This window comes from Argiope bruennichi, chromosome X1 (genome assembly GCF_947563725.1).
Source record: "Argiope bruennichi chromosome X1, qqArgBrue1.1, whole genome shotgun sequence".
NCBI classification, from domain to species: domain Eukaryota; kingdom Metazoa; phylum Arthropoda; class Arachnida; order Araneae; family Araneidae; genus Argiope; species Argiope bruennichi.
Window position 1 is genome coordinate 55,126,941 of NC_079162.1, and position 20,493 is coordinate 55,147,433.

Sequence of the window (20,493 nt, forward strand, 5' to 3'; positions counted from 1 at the left end):
CCTAACTGGCGAAGAAAAATTCACGCATGCGCATTGTTCTGATTGTTGTTATGACAACCACTATCAACGGATGATTTAAATTATTTTTAAGTTAGTTGCATGCTTTTGTAAGTAAATTGTATTTATGTTCGTTATATATTTTTTTGTATATGCTTATAGTTTTAAGTACATCGTTTTTAAGTAGTTTTTTTAAACCTGTTTTCGACCGATTATTTTAAACGATTCATTTTATTTTCTTAGTGTTTGATGCATTTAAAATTAAACATTGTTAATGAATCGATCTGTTCATGATGAATCTGAGAAAGTTTTGTTGACAAATTCTTGAGATATTACATAAATTAAGAAAGATATTCTTTAGTGCCCATAAAGTTTAAACGCTCAGTGACTCTATTATCAGTAATCATATTATTAAAAAAAATGCTTTGTTTCAGTAAAAAATATTATTATATTAATTGCAGATTAATCATTTACACTTTAATTTAAAGCATAATTTCTACGAGGGGTAACAGAAAATTAGAGAGATACATATCACGTTATGACTGAAGGTCTTTATAATATTATGAGTGAATTATATGACTATCAAAATTTGAAGTTTTAAAATATTTTGCTTAAGAATCTATTAAAGTTGGAATTGCATAAAATATTTAATTATTAAAATTTTAACAAACATTAAGATTGGCGAACCGGCTGGTCGCCAAAGGCGGCTAGTACTTATATAAAGCTCAATGTGTGTGTGTGTGTGTGTGTGTGTGTGTGTGTGTGTGTGTGTGTGTGTGTGTGTGTGTGTGTGTGTGTGTGTGTGTATGTATTGGCGCTCTACAGGCCAGACTGTTTGACCTACAGCTACCAAAATTGGTACATGTATACCTTGGAGGTCGGGAATGTGCACCTGGGGTCCCTTTTTTGATTTTTTAATTAGAATTTTAATTATTAATTAAAAACTAACTTTCCCGCCAAAAAAATCTTCATTCCCCTACCGCCAAATGAGTAAGGCTTCAGATTTTCCCCCCACGCTAATGAGGATAGGCTTAACATTTTTTGACTGATTATTTCAAACGAGTCTGTTTATTTTCTTAATGTTTGATGCATTTAAAATTAAACATTGTTAATTAATCGATCTTTCAGATTCATACTTTAGAATTAAACAGAATAAAGGAAATTAAAAATTTCTAATCTGCATAGCGTTACCCCAACTGGCGTAGAAAAATTCACGCATTTGCGTTACCATAACTGGCGTTGAAAATTCACGCATGCGCTTTGTGTTCTGATTGTTAACAACTATTTTCGACGGATGCGCACTTGATTTAAATTATTTTTAGGTTAGTTGTATGCTTTTGTAATTAAATTGTATTTATGTTAGTTATATATTTTTTGTATATGCTTATAGTTTTAAGTATATCGTTTTTTAAGTAGTTTTTTTAAAATCTGTTTTTGACCGATTATTTTAAATGATTCTGTTTATTTTCTTAGTGTTTGTTGCATTTGAAATTAAACACTGTTAATTAATCGATCTGCCCATGGTGAATCTGAGAAAATTTTGTTGACAAATTCTTGAGATATTACATAAATTAAGAAAGATATTCTTCAGTGCCCATAAGGTTTAAATGCTCAGTGGCTCTGTTTTCAGTAATCACATTATAAAAAAAATGCTTTGTTTCAGTTAAAAAAAAAGTATTGTATTAATTGTAGATACATCATTTCCACTTTAATTTAAAGCATAAATTCTACGGGAGCTAACAGAAAATAAGAGAGATACATTACATTATGACTGAAGGCCTTTATAATATTATGAGTGAATTATATGACTATCAAAATTTGAAGTCTTGAAATATTTTGATGAAGAAGCTATTAAAGTAGGAATTACATAAAATATTTAATTACTAAAATTTTAACCAGCATTAAGATTAGCGAACCGGCTGGTCGCCAAAGGCGGCTAATCTAAAATAAATTTATAGACAGATTTTCTGAGGCATAACGATCGGGACGCAAAAGAAACATAAATGCACCGGACATCATTTTAAAGATGCGCCAAAAAATTAGTGCTTTTATATTACTTTTTAAAGTAAAATATCACAAAGTGATGAAAGAATAATGCTACGCTCCAGGCGCCATTTAGTCTTTCTAAACCACTGATGACGGAGGCAAAAATTCATACTATGCATCGGGTTCTTGCTCTGCCACTGCAAATTTTATCAGTAAAACTGAATTTTCAAGAACAGAGATTCTACGGAGATTTTATTTCAAGCGACATACTTCAAATTGTTTGGGAAACTTAATAATAAAAAGAAAATGCTATCCTACACTGAGTACTGGGAACAACATAAACTGAATACAAAAAAAGCTTTCGGCAATAAATAAGACAATTATAAATTTATTTAAAGATTTAAATTTGAATTTTCATTCTATTCTAAGAGACAATTTTAGAATAGTAAGCAAATCCCCTTTATTATTGAAATGATCGAAATCAAAATATTCATCTTTCGAGAGAAAAACAATTAACCTCATTATCTGCGTTTCTCTGCTCCTTTCATTTTTTAAATGAGGTTTCTGCCCGAATAATAATGAACCCTTATGGAAATGCGGATTCTTAGAAACTTGAAGAATTCATATAAAAAAAGGGAAAAAAAGGGAGAAAAGAAAAATCACAATGTCTTTAAATGAGTGAAACAATTAATTCTTTCTCACTTTCCGTTTTTTTAATCATCCGCATATCCAATGCATTAAAAGGTGACCATTTCATTTCACTGATTTTTCTGAGCGATTAATTTTATTGTCACTTAAATGGATTCTCAACTGTCTAGCACTGAATCCTTGAACAGTGCCTGTCATCGTGACTTTTTCTTTGGCAATCTATCAATGTCTGACATTTAGCCCCTCCTTCCTGATTTCAGTACACTATCAATGATCTGTTCTCCACCCTAATCTATTATACAGCGAGGCTGAAGATTTTGTAGACCATGTATACCAATCAATCCACATATATTTTGTAACGTTTGGGCAACTTTTGATACTGTAATACAAATCGAAGCAGACAGGACTATTATAAAGATTCGATTTATCTAAAAAATTAGAATTAAAATAATATGAGTAAAAATCGAGAACAAAGTTTTGTGCTAAAAATGGCTATCAAAATTCGTTTTTAATAATTGAGAGCTTTAATAAACAATTAATATTTTAATTAATAAAGCAAAAATAATTAAAAATTTAATTATTTTTGAAAGATAATTTCATTAAATAAGAATGTAACATTAATAAAAAATAGAAGAAACACTTCAAATATCTTAATTGTCCAACAAAGCTAGAGGATAAACAGTAATCCTCTAATTCAGATCTAACATTTCAAAAAAATTTTAATTAGAAGGAAAAGGGATTTTTTTTGTTTTAGAAAGTGTAATCAGAGGCTTAGAGTAAATTAGAGGCCTTAAAAACTATCCCCATACGATCATTGGAGACTCAAGGTAAAAATGTATTTAGAGAACAAAAACAGTACAAAACTTTTTGAACAATTTTTAGTTTTGTCCTCTAATTAAAGAAAATAAATTCGAATAAAAAACATTCCATTCACGAAGTTCCATTATATCAGATACATCTATGCAATGATGCAAACACAATTATATAAATAGAAAATATTAGATTTGACATTTAATTAACAAACAAAAGGCTCAGGATAGTAAATCTGTAATAAACATGCCGATTAAGAATAAAGAGTATCTAATCAATGCAAAAATAATCCTTTATTTACAAAACACGAAAAAAAAATGATGAATAATAAACTTTAAATTACTCTGTTTATAATATCGCAGTTAGGAAATTTTGTAATAAATTTAAAGTATTTTGAAAGTTAATGATATTAAGTCAACATGCAATTTTGTCTACAATAATTTTGATGAATTACTTTGTATTTACTTGAAGAGAAGGATTCCTTAACATCCTACAGTTAATAACTCTACTTATACTAACAATTAGATTTCGTTCTTTGATAACAAATAGAATAGAACAGTTAGATAAAAAGGAATCCTCCGCTTTTAAGTAAAAAAATAGACCAATAAAAGAAGAATCATAATAATTTTTTTAAGAATCATAATCATTTTTATCATCGTTTTGACATTAAGTCTACGTTACATAAGCGACAAACATCATTTCTTACTTTGAAAAGATTATCAGGATTAGATACTATAAGTTTTTCCTAAGCATGGAGTTCTATCAATCATTGTCATGTATGCGGGAGAAGGCGCACATTAAATCTAGAATATTTATAAAATAGAAGTCATTTGACATTGAGCACGCGGGTGCATCACCCTCTTTGAAACAATTTTTCGGTAATTATTTTATTTTTAAAAAAGTGCAATTTTTTGTTATTTTTGAAAAATGTTTTAAGAAATACATTTGAAAAATCAGTGCACTCAACCACAGTTTACTAAATTTTTCAACCCGGAAACCATTGAGAGAAAAACCTTTTTTTTAACCCCAAAGTTTAAAAAATAATACGATGATTAAATATTAACTCTCATTTCGAAAAGTAATAAAATGTATAATTATACATATGCGAGTATAAGGATTCCTGGATTCATTTTAGGGCTTAGGAAGTTAAAAAAATTGTTAAAAATTTATTATAGCTTCTAAAATTTAATGTGAGAATTTTTACTATCATACGGTTATTATAATAATAATTATATGACAAGAATGTGAGAATGATGCATGTTTCAACAAGGAGAATCCAACTTGACATAGGAATGCAAATAGCTAATAAATGTTAAATAAAAGGAAATTTGAGATAAATATTTACTCGGCGAGTTTTACTGATATATAAGTCGATAAGTTTCACCATTCATTTTACAAATATTGAAAAATCTGAAACAAGAAGGTAATATGAAATTTTCCCCGATTCCACATAGGGTCATGACCTACAGTTTAAGAAACTTGGTGCAAGAGAAACAGGTGACAAAAATCTGGAATATTCGCAAAAGAATGACTTCAGTGCTAAGTAATGAATTAAGTTTGTCAAAAATTAAGCTTTTGCGTGTATATTAACATATTAAAGTTTTTTACAATTTAGCAGAGCCTAATTCTAAATTACAACTTTCATATTCTAACTAAATAGCTTTTAAAAATAAAAAGAATAATAACTCCGTTGAAAATAAAATAAACATATAATGATGCTTACTATATATTATTCAATACTTGGGTGTGGTTATGTTATCTGTTAAACAAGTTTGTTAGAAATTAATCTACTATTTAGTTTATGCATGAAATGTAACTTATTACAGCAATTTCAGAATTACAAAAGCTTATTTTTTAATTATTGTTTTCATATCTAATTGTTATAACATATATAACTGTTTCATATCTAACAGCGTTCAAGGATACAAAAAATTCCAACTCTGATTAAAGTAAAAACATATCAAGATGCTTATAATACTGTCTTTGAATAAGTTTGTATAATTTACCAATTACAAATGTATGCAAAACATAAAAAAATTCGCCTATTACAAATTTATGCAGAATTTAAATAAATACGGAAGTTGCAAATTTATGCAAAACCCAAACAAATGCACAAATCATAAATTTATGCAAAACCTAAACAAATGCACAAATCATAAATTTATGCAAAACCTAAACAAATGGCTGTAACATCTTAGCACATAATGATAGGAAGATACATTTTAGATGCAATTCAGAAGATAGTCGAACGTTTTATTTGTGCTATAATTGTGCGATGTAATTCCTCTTGGTAACACTTGCAGCATCCGTGTGATCAACGATACACACTGTGAAGAATGCTTGAAGTCATTGATGCGCATTTGATACTCGTATGCGTAACATGAAAAGACTGTCTTCTGAAATTGCTTCTCGAATCTTTATTTCTTTAAAAATAAGCCATAATTCCCCAATAATATAGTCTTTATGCGTGCAACGATGAACGAATTGAAGATACACTTAAAGAATGCTACCCTAGAAATGCTGCCAGTGTAACAAAAGATGAAGCGTAATAATTGCTTAACAAATCACAGGGCGATTATAACATACACAAGTAAAATAAAAACTTCCGTCTGCACTGTGTTCAAATTTTTTCGTCCTATCATAGTTTAAGAGGCAATTACGGCCATTTGTAGTCGGAACAATTGTTTTGAATATTCCTACATAGGAGAATATATTATATAGAATACAATTAAAAATACATGTGTCACAATATAGGTTTTTTCCTTGCTCGAAGCATACATGATTCCTAGGACACCTACTAAATAGGAGCCACTTAGTACGTGAAAGTTAAAAGAATGGAATGACAACTCAGGTATAGTCTTCATCATTTAACCGTGACTTAAAGAAAATCGATCATTAATAGTCGATCACTGCCATGGATCGAGTAATAAATGATTAAGTGAGTGAGCTCTATCAGTAAAAATATACAATGTTTCATTCTTTTTTCGTCCATTAAATGGCGACGACATAAAAGAAATTCCCATTTATTTTTCATTTACAAACCGTCTTTCGATTGCTATTGCATTTCAAAATAAACTTGTAAAAATGAAATTAAGTAAATTAATATGCATAGAAAGAGAGATTATCCATAGATTTTGCATTACAGTTCAATATTTTTGGGAAAAAATTTGCAAGGATAATTTGATTTTAAGTAATGCTGAAATTCAAACAAAATAAATTTAATTAAAAATGTTTAAAAGAGAAGGACACTCTTATTAGTGCACTAAACAGAAAACTTTATTTTAATCATTTTTTTTTTAAATATTTTGAAGTGGATTGTTTCTGAAACTCATTACCAAATAGTGCAACTGATATGAAATAAAATAATAACTTAAGATTTGAAAACATTAAAAAGAATATTCTCATGAGTGAATATACAAAGAATTTTCGCTTAAATATATAGTATAAACAAAAAGTATAAATTTCATTCCTGAAATACATCAGGAAAGAAGTGAAAAATCGATAATAAAATTTCATCTTTACAAGCATGAGACATGTCCAGATAAATAATAATGCTCAATGTATTAAAAGAAAATCTCACCAAATCAGAGCTCAGCATTAATGTATTATTAGAACAAAATTTTACGAACACAACATTAAATGATTTTATTAAGTCTTTAAAGAAAAAGTTATCGGGATCGATATAGTGTAATAAAAAACTCTTTAGAAAGTCGTTCAAGAGATAGTTCCAAAACGACGTATTAACGATGATGTTCTGACGAATCATATTTCAAAACGATAACTTGTTTTACTGTTGCTATGCAATATAACGGCCGAAGCCTACTTTTGAATAAGATGTCATAATTATTTTAACCCATTATTAAACATATAAAATCAAAAAATATTACAATATTTAAAATTTGTTCAAATATTTCAAATATTTGAACATTTTAAACGATTAAAAATAATGATTTGCTATTAGTGATTAATGTCCATTGTCTATCCTTAACTGTAACCACTGATGACCCTCACCTTGAAAGAGGCCAATAAATCATTCTAAACTTCGCTGTTAACAGAGATCAACGGCATTTTAGCACTATCAAAGGACAAGATACGGTAATTATTCATTCACAGATGGGTCGAAAAATATACATCCGAATCCTTGAGTTGTATGTTATAACATCCCCTATTCTTTCTGTCAATCGGTTAATTATTCTATATAAAGCAGAGAAGACCCCAAGTCGCCTAATACAAGAATTTGTCTTTGGTCCAACTTTGTTGCGTATAAGGGAAGAGAGGATAAAATAGAAATGAAAAAGACTGATGGTTGATAATTCAACTTAGGTAAAGCTTTATCAGAAATTTGCGACGTTTAAAAATTTTTTCAATGATTAGGAATGAATCTGAACTAAGTCAAAACGACTCATTTAAAGAGGACGTGTGACAGATTTTATTATTGATCAATTCTTATTTATTTCTTAAATACCTGATTTTTTTAAAAATTGATATAAAAATATTTCTTGAATAAATCATACGAAAAATAGTTTTAAAAATCATTGTTTTAAATGCAGTTTACGGCTAAGAAACAGCTCATTGTCACACTGAGTTTTAATTCGCCATAAAAATAATTTGAACAGTGATAAATGTAGACTAAAATGCCTTAATTTACAAATAGGAATTTTTAATTCAACATTGCAAAATAAAATATGGTATTCTCAGATCTGCAAGCAAAACATAAAGGACATGCGATCACAAAATAAAAAAAATATCAATTTATAATTATTTTTTCTTCATCAGCACTCGTACAACCATGTGCATGTTGTAAATTAATTACATATTCAGTATGTATCCTATTAGCAATAACAGGTATAAGAGTTTTAATATTATTCCCATAATATTTTAAAAGATAAAACTGGTTATGTTGTTTAAAGGCAACACTGGGCATTTAAGTATAAAAAAAAATTGATGAAATATGCATGTAAAATCCAATTTGAAACATGCCATATATATGGAGTGATAAAGTATTAAGACATATTTACGAAATATAACGTAGGCATAAATTACCTTCATTGATCCCAAACAACAGCTTATGGATACATACATGATTTTTATTCGAATTTATGGATGATTCATAGGCAGACAGGATGGATGATCCATTAGTAGCAGATGTCTGTATTGCAAAAGAAGAAATGTTGGAGCACCTTTCCAGTGTCATCATCAGTCAGCTCATCAGATAGCACTAGACCATTAAGAAGGGCTCAGACAAAGATAAAGGATACTTCCAAAGACGGTAAGAAGGACGCTCAACAAGTGAGAAAGAACTTCAATCAATCGATACGAAGGATTAACGTTGATCACCAGAAAGGATAGCTTACTCTTTCACTGGGACTTTCTTGCGAAGGTTGCCTTTACGAAAAGATGTTATTTAACCTTGCAATTATATGTCTAGCAACTTAACGCGGGTTTAAAGTTAGGCCATTTTCTGCACCATGCAGAGCTCTCATAGTATATATAAAGCATAGTATTATCGAAGTGTTGTTAATAAATACTAATTCATTTTGTTTTAAAAACAGTTGAACGAATTTGCTTTAAAAGTCACGCGTTGTGGTAACACGCTTTATAGAAAATAACGTAATGCGGGATATTTATTTACAGCGGATTCCTATAAAGTGTTATTTTTTAACCACGTGATATATGAATCTATTGCTTGTCTTGCAAGACGGATCAGGGAAAGGCTAACAAACACTGATTGTTATTACTACAGAATGATGTTTGTCAACTTTACAGTATGTTTTTTTTGTTTTTTTTTAGTTCTGCTGGTCTGTGGTAGCCAAATAGTGTGCTTCAAACTTACAAACGGGGACTTTCAGCTTTGAAACCAGTTTTCACTAAAAGATTTATCTTGTAAGAAGGCCTACAGCACATTAAATATGACGTTGAAGATTAAAGGTTCTTTTGCTGGCGTGGTGTGGTGTGGAAGTTCAGGGAGAGGATGCTGCATCATTTTGTTGTACTTTTAATCTAGTAACGACTCAAAATTATGAGACCTGTCCCAAAATAGTGTCTGCGTTGCTTTAGAGTGAAACGTCAATATAATTAAATAAGCAAACTAACTACGCTAATATAATTAACCCTTTGCACGCGGAAAAGTAATTCGATGCATAATTATTCACTTAATGTAAGGGCTTGTTTATTGCTTCAAAACATAATTGTTTTAAGTTGAATTTCCCCGAAAAATGAATCTACGTCTTTTTACCATTCTGTAGGTATTTTTAACAATCAAAATTGAAAAATAAATAAATAAAGCGTCAAAATGATGCACCGTCTTGAATGGTGCCCAAGAGGCACCATTCAAGACAAGCGCAAAGGTTTAAACTAAATAGCTATATAAAACCTAAAAATTTTGGAAAATACAATTGGAGGAATATTGAAATCTTTCAAGGCACCCATTATGGAATTTGCTAGAATAAACCCTCATTCACTAAGTTACGAAAACAAATTTAGATCAGATACGTATCTCTAACTGGCCTTTCTTTCACTAAACAGTTTCTGAGAAGAGGGAACTTTCATTTTCAGTTGTCAACCTCTATCAGCATTTATCCGATCCGAAATCTGCCTTTTATTTTATAAAAATGTCCCTGATAGATTAAAAAAAAAGTCTATCGCATCGATGCTTTTTCCCCTCTTGAAATGAAGTTGGAGGGCTAATAATTTCATAGTAATGAAAATGTATACCCAAGACTAAGTCATCCCAAAAGGCTTTTTTCCGAAATGCCTTCCCTCTGATTGGATTCTTCCATGCCCATTTCTTTCTAGTTCCATGCTATTAGAGGAATCCATTTAACGAAATTTCGCGTATGAAGAAAAACAAATTACGAATTCCTTTCGGTTGAAGATCTCTTTTAAAGAAGACAGATCGCTTTCGAAAATAAGCTGGAAGTCTGTTTTTCAGTTTCGCTTTCGCCTAACTTAATTTCAGGCTCTTCTGCACTAAGCCAAGCCGCCTGTAGAAGGGTTCCATTGCATTTTTTGCAGGAAGGAAGTTGGACGAAACAAAGATTAATGCTCCCACTATCGACCGAAATACCGCATTTTGGTTTCAAACCCTTTCCTGTGCTATTACGATGATATTTATAAATATCGCAAAAATATTGGGGAGCTGCAGCCGTTGCTATCCCATCTTTGGGGTAAAATAGGAAGACATATGAATGATGATGCTATCTGTTTTGAAAAATTGAAGTTTTTGGCTTATATATCACTATTCTATTTTCATATCCGAGTGAATTATTTATATTTTTTACAACACTTCTATATTTGAAATCTAATAAAAATTGGTAATAATGCCAGTATTTAAAAATTTCGGAACATTTTTTTTTATTGCAATATTTGCTTTTAAGTCAAAAGAAAATATGTAATAATGTTGGTATTTAAAATAAAAAGCGCCTGCATTTCTACATTTAGCATATAAATTAATACATTGTAGACCGCTTACAAGTTAACGAGAGTTTTTATAATTCACTATCGTTCTCAACTGCAAAATCATAGACGGTGACATGATATAACTTTTGTATCAAATTGCCGTTAAATAATGCGTTAAGTATGAAAACGGTAAATGGTAAATAAATTAAGAGTCTCAGTACATTACTTAAATCAGAAATTTCAGTACTGATAGAAGAATTTAAAAAAAAATTGAGTCAGAGGGAAAAAAATCATGAAACTTTCAATTCTAAAATTTAATTTCTAAACATCACTTCTGAGATTTCGACAATATCGAATTCAAAGTTCATATTTTTATAAGCTAGGGTATATTGTTAAAAAGGTCTGTATAAAATTAGGTGTAAGAAATATTTCAAATTTTAGTTCCTTAGTGATTAAATGGTACCTACAATCTACAATAGGTTGCTGTCTAGTAATTATAGACGATTCATCACTTATAGAGTATAACTGCCTCACGATAAAGAATTTTAAAAAAAATCCGACTAATTTTTTTTAACCGCTTAATGACTTTGCAGTCAGAATTGTGTTGCTCCATACTTCTCCCACTCCTCCTTCTCCATAGAAATGATCCGAATTCCACAGCACAATCATTTTTATGGAGCCCAAAGCCCTTTTTCACTTTATAAAAAATGGTCTGCTCCATCGTGGTTTTTTATATTTTTTTCGATAATCTCTGTATTATGTTTTTCTTAATAATAATTGAGAGAACAAAACGCTAAAGATGGTTAACCTTGTTTTTACCTTCTTTTTTTTTTTTTAATTTTCATAGAGAGCCACGGAAAAATACCTTATTAATTTCTGTGAATCTTGAACGGTGATAAAATTTAAATGTATTTATTTTCAACCTCTAAATTTCGACTGCTTTTTTAACCTAAACTTGTGACCTCATTTGCATCGTTTCCATCCTCTTTCACATTAATAGCTCCAATCAGTATTTATATCCGTTCACTGCTGTTTGTAACGATGGGAGGAGTTTTAAAATATCCTCGCCCCTTTTATCTGCACCATTATCAGATGCTCAAATCCCAACTTTTGTTTTGGCGTCAAGCAATTCAGCGACGTTTTTTCAATGTTTAAAATGACCGATTTATCAGTGTGCAAATAAATCTTAACATAAATAAACAGTATTTATGCTGATTCATTATCTCCCTTTACTGACCAAATTGCAGGTTATATTGCTAATATTTCCCTTCGGCATTTTTTTAAAAATTTTGTATTACACTTTTTTTTTTTTAAAGATCACAATTTGTTTCAATCCTATTTCAGGAACTTAGTGGATAGAGAAGATCTCATTGCAAGGAAACAAAACTTTTAATTTTATTATATATTTTTATCTAAAGGAAAATACGAAAAATATTATTATTATTATTTCTAAAGCGCTCTGTCAGTGTAATAAGAGACTTTCCAAAACAACTTTCGTTAGTTAATCTGTGACTATTAGTTCTGAGATATCACTAACGGGGCAATATTCTGTCTAGACGGACACATCTTCTAAATTATGAGAAAAGGGCGAAAGGGCGTAGGATTATATGGAAACGGCGGAAAAGGAAGATTAGGAGAAGACGGATAAAATCTATTTTCGGCATATATTCGGGCAAAAAACTTTTTTCGACTTCTTGTTTTGTTGATATTTTTTTAAGGTCTTGATTGTGTATAATGCAATACAATTTTGACGTAAGTGTCAGCAAATAGTTATCAATAAAACGAATTCATTTCAAAATTAAAATAGTGCTACGTTAAATTTAAATCGTATTAGTCTAAATAAAACATTTCCTTTATTGCTCCTTTAAGGTTACAGTTCTACCAACCAAAAGAGCTAAACTTCCCAATTTACAGTCCCTTCAGTTAAACCGAGACTAAAACGAAGGTTTTAAATGGATATAACTTTCGGAAAATGATTTAATAACTTTTCTCTGCATAACTCACTGTTCATTTTCAGCAAACTGATAATATTTTTTCATCTTTTACCGTTTCTACTTCACTTTAGTTCTATAAATATGCTCTTCCTTTATTTTCTTATCTTGTATCTAAATGTGTTTAACCGAAAATATTTTTTGCATATTAAATGGCATTTTAACGATACTTATATACTGATATACAAAAGATTACTCCACAAAATATTAGGGACAAAAATTCATTCGAAACAATAGCTATTGAACATAATCAGAGAGTTCTTAACATTTATTTAAAAAAATTACAATCTCAGACATCTCCGAATGAAATGTTATAGCAATATTTTCTAGTCCTTACCCTTAAACATTTCATGAGAATTTTGGATTTAAATGAGTGAATTTCTTAAGTTTAAAAACTAGCATTTATTTAAAATATTAATTAATGATTTCTTAAATTTATTTTATTCCATATGTCCCTTAAGGAAGATGGGTATTCTGTTTTAAAGAATTACAATTTACATATTAAGAAATACATTGCAAAAAAAAAAAATGCATATTTCGTGGACAGTACCGTATTTCGTATACTAGCTGCCATTTTTATGTGTTCGTGTAGCAGTTACGAAATTATGTGTTTAGTTAAATTTAGAAAAATTGCTTAGTATAGAATTCGTATAGTAAAATCTAGAATAACCTTTACAAACATTTCTGATGGATGGAAAAATATGAATGAAGGTCTGTTTTATAAAGATGAATGGTTCGATTGCGGAGCTTCAACCTTTCAAAAGCCTACAAACGTGAAGGTTGAGTAATTTGATATTTTTATATTCAATGAACTCTCTTGCTTTTATTAGTGTTAATTTCATTGTCTTCTTTCTATAATCATCAAAATAACGCTTTCTTCAAGGGTAATATGAAATAGAGTCAACTCTTTTTTGCAAACCCTATTAGTACAAAATATCCAACAATATTAGTACAATATCGCACCGCATTCAGAGTACTGGAAACATTTTGGTGACATCGTATAAAATCTTGAAATAACAGGAGATCCTGGGACCAAAGAATTGCTGAGGCCGATTCCAAGGAGGATTCTCAATGTGTATAGCCTTGGTGCACATTAAATTCGTGGAGGATTAAACATTCTCTTATTAGTGAGGCAAGGAAGATTGGAGAGGTAATGCCTGTTCAGTTGTATTCCTAATTGTCTGATACAAAATAACTAGAAAATGATTTCTTAATATTGTATTATATTGCTTGAAGACGGAAAGCTAATCTAGCTAAACTTCGTTAATCATGAAAAACGACAAAGCGTGCTTAATAATAGATGCAAATTTAACTCTTTTTAGCTACGTGAATTGTAAGTGCTTCGAAGCTTCATCAAATATCAATAGATATAATTTAAAGAAATAGAAACTGTAGCATTTCATTTTTTTCGATTCATACAGGCGTAATTTAAAAAAAAATTAACTTAGGGGTTATCAAATTAATTATTTGGAACGTCATTCGAAACTTTTTCAATAAATATTTTTATTCGTTATAAAACACCCTATCTCCGCCCGTTCATCTGCAGCGGTTCAACCACTATAGTAGCCGTACTGAAACGATGTTCCAAGAGTATTATATTAAAGATGGGTAAATTATGAAATGAATAGCATAAAAGACAAACTTACGAGGTATTTAAAGTTAGCCCATACCATTAGTTGTATTAAAAGGGAACTAATTGCCCCCCCTTTTTTTTATGGTATATTCACTTGTTATTGAAGGATTTATAAATCACATATCAATAAGTATGATCTTTTCTACATATACAGTGCGTAAGATATTTTCCTTTATAGGTATATATGATATCTTCCTAACTAGGCGGTACCTATGTTGGCGGTTGCTTACTAAAAAGTGAATAAGGCTATTACTCTACCGGTTCAAACACTTCTATTTCGAATATTTTTTGTGCATTCAGCTTGTGTTAAACGATTCAACAGAAATACATTTCACAAAAAAAAAAAAACAATGATCTTATAGCGCTTTGCCACTGTTTACGTTATTTAAAAATTCTGCTCCATTACAGAGACCACGACCAGAGAAAATTCTGCTCCATTACTGCTTACAGAGACCACGACCGTACTCAAGAAATTTACACTGAAAATAATCCAACCATTATCACAATTGAGACATTCGATAATGGGAAAAAAAATCAATTCAAAACAAACGAATATGACATTTTGAAATCCTTTTTTAAAAATAAGTATACCATAAAATATATAAACTAAGTTCTTCAGTTTTATAATGTAACGTAAAATAGGAGAGGGGAGACAAACCCTTTTTTGTATCTGGAAAGATGCACTCAAATAAAGAAGAAAAAAATATTAGGAAACTTTCCGTAAGGTTTGGGTAAGTAAACCCTGGCGAACATCTTATGCAAAGTTCTGCACTATGTAAATTGATTTTTCAAATTATATAATGAATAACTCGATGAAAAATTAGACCCACCTCCGATTAGCCGGAAAATTTCATATAGAATTATATGAAAATTTCCATGATGTTTAAATAAATCCTGACAAGGATCTTAAAATATGAAAACCTTAACTTTATTCGAAATAACAGTTTTTCATTTATTAATTATTTTATTGTTTTTGGAGATAGAATGCTATAGCATAAAGTCAATGTAATCGAAAAAATGCATATATTTTTATTAAAATTTACAAAACATGCGCTATAATTTCAAAAACTTGCTAATACTATAATTTTTAAACTTGCGAAAAAATTGAAGGACTTTATTATTTCTCTCAACATTATTTAAATTGCGGTGCTTTAAAACTAATATAAGTAAATAAAATTAATTACAAGAGACGTTAAATAATAGTAAAAATACTTTTTTTTATATTTTAAAGATTAAATCTTAAATGTTTACATATCATTTATTGCCAAATAATAAATAGGACATCTGTTTCAAAAAGTTTCATGTAACATTCAAGTATATCTTTTTTTTAATAGTAACATTTTCTAATAACGATAATTAGAATATTACACAAGGTTTTGTTATCTGTTGAGGACACAATGAAAACAAAAGAATAGTTAATGATACAATCTGATGAATAAAACAGTAATATAGCCAAAGAAAATGAATATCATAAAATGGATTTTAGTGTTTTTAATAAAATTAATAAGAATGTTGGACTGAATAAATTAATCGAAAATGAAATTTTTTAAAATATGAAAATTTGCGATAATTAAAACATTTTTATACAAAAAATGTAAATATTAATTCATTGTGTCAAATATTCATCACTACTGATGTAAAAAGTTTTGAAAGCTTAATAAGAAAATGAAACTTGCAATTTAAATGCGATATATATTCAGTTTTTAATAAAGATATTTATTAAAAATTACTTCTTGTAAATAAAACATCTAAAATTCAATTAAATATAGCAAAATTCATGTATTTATTTCTGTAAAATTAAGCTGAATGTAAAATTCACATTATATATATGATAAATTTTTAATACTCAAGAAATATATTTCAGGAAAATATAAAATAATTTATTCAACAATAACAGAGTAAATCATCTTTAATTACCTGGTTTGACACCTTGACAGACCGTTACGAGGATGGTTAGAAGCACAAGAGGAACGTAGAGCCACGGCCCCGTGTTCAACATTGTTCTTTCTCAGCTGTTGGGATGTCAACACTACAGCTGAGGCGATTTCACCGTCACAGCTGTCAGTAGCCAACTATCCATAATAAACAGTCGTTCATGAACGAGAAGTCAAACTCATCCTGATTCAACATCCGAAACAAGTTTTTATAGTCACCGCTTGTCCATAGAGAGACCGCGAGCGAAAACGTACACAAACACAGTCAGCTGGGAAAGTAATTCCAGGAAGTACGTAATCATGCCTTACTTCCCAGGTGTAAATAAGCCAATCGAACGGAATCGATTCAGCTCACAGAATTCCCGCCACAAATGAAAAAACGTTAAGATGTTGAGGGAAAAAAAATTTACAGTATCTGTCTAGCAGTCTATTCCACTAACAATTTCTTCAATGGAATTCTCAAGAAAATATTTCCTTGAGTGAGTTGTCACTATATCTAAGCAACATAGGACAATAGAGGGCTTTGGATGATAAATATTGAAGAATGAAAACAAAAATTGGAATACCTGGAAGGTAAGAAGAAACATCAGTCACGAGTTCTGACTCACTCCTTTTCGAGAAATCATTGTTTTCATTCATTTCGCCGAAACGATGTTTCTCCTAGTGGCCGCTTCACCACTAGCTGCAATTCACAGAATCGGCGGATCGCAACAACATTTGTCAACGATTTAACAACATCCCTTTCATTCTAAATGAATGGTATCGCCCATTCACACGAATTTCGGTTTCTAGGTGAATCGCGTTTTAGGAAGTGGATTGTTCAAGGAATTCTCAGATTGATTAATGATCTTCGATTTCGAGGCTTTCGTTTCCTGGAATGATAGCGACGGAATGGCTCGTGGTTGATATACAACACGGGAAGGGAGGCTGCGCGGCTATAATAATAGCGAAACTCTCTGTGGAAGTGGGTTGGTGGAACAGCAGCGACAAGTTCATTGTCGTGCCGCTTTGTTTACATTTCGGATCAATTTATACACAATTTAAAATCAAACTTTCATTAAAAATTAAAAAAGGTACCTGAATGAATAATCTATAAGCTTTTTTATATCTCGTTGCAAATTTTTTTTGGAAATAATTTAAAATTTAATTTTTCTGTCAAAAAAGTGAATTTACTTTTCTAGAATTTCTTTTATTACATATTATTTTGGGTTCCATTAATTTTTTATCAGAAATTGATAATAACATTCCTGTATTTTAATTATTTACCTTCAATTAGGTTAGAATTATACAATAACGTTTTTTTAATAAATTGGATTTCACAAATAGGATGTCTACATAAATGGTAAAGATACTTTCGTTGAACAATCTTGTGGCGCCATCTATAGTGTAATATCATAAACAGTCCGAAGAAATTGCTTGAATTGCATATCAGGCAGGATCTCCACCGAGGTAAAGCGGGGGTTCGCATTGACTTAGTAACACCTGTTGTTAAGGCGATGGTTTATTGATTTTAAATTATAGTTTCCAAGAGAAGTCCTTAGTGATGACGGGTACAGGCGAGCTAGCCCGTCATCGCTGCAGGGTAGATGAAACTGGTGGGTTGAAGTTAACCGGTTTGAAATATAACTTTTAATCTGGACTGTAATCCGGATTTCATTCAATATTTTTACATTTAAGTAAAAGAATTCACCGATATTTTTCAAAGATATGTTATTATATATACCACCTTTTCTAAGTGTACAGAGAATGAAGAAATAAGGAATCTCAGATACGAGCTAACATTATAAGAGTAATAAAACAAATAAATAATGACATATTTTACATATTTTTCTAAAAGCGAACGAACGATAAAACATAATTTAACTATTATGAACATTCATCAAATTATTTTCACAATTTAAATATTAAGTGATTCATGAATATTCCCCCAACATAAATTAAACTTGATACTCATCTATAAATAATCTTGTAAAATATTACTTTGAATGAAACTCATCCAAAAAGACAATTTTAAAATAAAAATAATTAAAAGTGTATTCAGATTAGCGATGTATACTTCTTGAATCATTAACTCTTTCTTTATTAAAATTTGGTATGTAAGATTTTATGGGATACGCCACTAAATGGAAGTCTAGATCAACTCATAAAAGGTATGGCATTCAGTTTAAAACTTACGGCATCATAAGAATCAAATATAAGACTTTTTCGCTTTTACTGATTTTACCTGATCGGGGGAGGGGGGGTTATTCCCCCCCCCCCCGAGTTAGGAAGAAATGGGAGGGTGTCGAACTAAGAGAGTGAGTGTTCTTTCACACTTAACCTTCTGCTAAACGGCAGGTGATCTTTTGCTTTTCACATAACCATCTGTGCGACTGAAAATCGGTTTATGTTTTGTCGTCCCGGTTGAAACAGATAGGTGTGAGTGAGGCTTGAGGGATAAGCAGGGACGGCTGCTATATTTAGCATTAAAAGGAATGAATTCACCAGACTTTACAATTTTTTTAATAGAATTAGAAAATAACTTTTATCCGTGACAAAAAGAAAGATTGGTATATTATATAATTTTAATTAAAATCCAGAAGACTTTTCACGTCGATTTGATAAATTATGCTTCCATTTTTAACGAGGCAAAAACTTATAATTTTTATAAAGAACCTCACTCAAAATTATTTTTATCGTATATCTGTACGTAACCGAATTTTTCTTCAAAGAAAGAAGGAAAGAAACAAGAAATGAGAGGAAAAAGAGGAGTTGTAAAGGAGAGGAAACAGAAGTTGGATACGTAGAATAGAATTCTTTGAGGAATAGAAGTTATGAGTTCTTAAGATAGTTTATAATCTGAACTATTTTAAAAAAGAGGAAAGATATTTCAGATCACACAATTTGATTACTTTCGAATCATAAGTGCCAGATGTCAATGTTTATTTTTGAGAGTTAATGTTTGAGAGTAACGAAACGCTTTTATTAGACATTTATTAATGTTTCAATCTTCATTTCCGCCTTAAACAATTTCTATCATTTTACATCCAAATCACAAGATGATTTTAATATTCGCCCATTCAACGCAAAGCATGCATTTTTTTATTTCAGTTTCAAGTCATAAGGAGATAATCAATATCCATCAAGGTTTTACAACAAATTATGAAAACAACACAGCACTTTGCAGCAAACTTAACTATTGCTATACAATGGCTCTGAATAATAGAAATGAAAATAAATAATAAGATTTGTATACTTACAAATAAATGGCTCTTTTTAGATTGAGTCAACTTTTGTAAGAAAATTTTATTTGATAATATTTTATTAACAACTTCACAAATGGACATGGGATGCGATTATAATCAGTTACTGAGCTTTCTGAAAAGACAACATGCATTTAAAATTTTGTCTGTGAAACCTTATCAAGGTAGATTTGAAAAAAATGCCAGACATATGATTTATGATTAATAACTTTCAAATTTACATAATAAAAGGGTTCTCTATTTCAGATTTTGTTATTTTTTTTTCAAAGATCTAGTACTACATAAGTATTTTAAAAATAATTTTTGCCTGAACGAAAATAAGATATTTGCCTAAACTCGTATCATTCTATAAGTTAGGAGTTTTTGTTAAAAGTATCAAATCATTTCACTTCAAATGACACTACTGCAGTGATTATCTGGATTCCGAATCCATATGTTACAAAAAGTAGAAATTTTCGGATCCAAGTAGAAAAGTCTGAATTTAGTTTGTAGAAAGTAAAAATAATGAATCTAATTAAAGCAGAAAATACAGAATCTAAAAAGAAGACAAATTATTTGTCTACACTGATATAAATTAATAGTAGATTTTATCAAAAGATAAATGCTTGGCTTGGCGCAGATTTTCATTTTGAAGAACATTAAAGTGACTGTTTGGATTCCAAATTCAGCTCTAGTCTTTTAATGCATCTTTCCAAATTTGTTATAATATAAATGGAAATATTTAAATTACATTCTGATCATAATATCTCAGAATAATAGCATTAAAACGGATAGCTTGTATTTTAATCATTTTTGCGGAAGGATTAATCAGCAGAAAATTAGGATTTTAATAAATCTGCAAAAATGTTCTCCCC

General features: G+C 29.9%; 1 protein-coding gene across 1 annotated transcript in view; it reads right to left on the minus strand.

The window, feature by feature from the left end:
* Window positions 1-17,293, minus strand: part of LOC129958943 (disintegrin and metalloproteinase domain-containing protein 10-like) — an 81,730-nt gene extending 64,437 nt beyond the window's left edge. The window contains exon 1 of the mRNA XM_056071693.1: window positions 16,381-17,293. Within this exon, the coding sequence (XP_055927668.1) occupies window positions 16,381-16,462 (82 nt within the window). The 5' untranslated portion in view covers window positions 16,463-17,293. The remainder of the gene's footprint in view (window positions 1-16,380) is intronic.
* Between the last annotated feature and the right edge of the window lie 3,200 nt (window positions 17,294-20,493).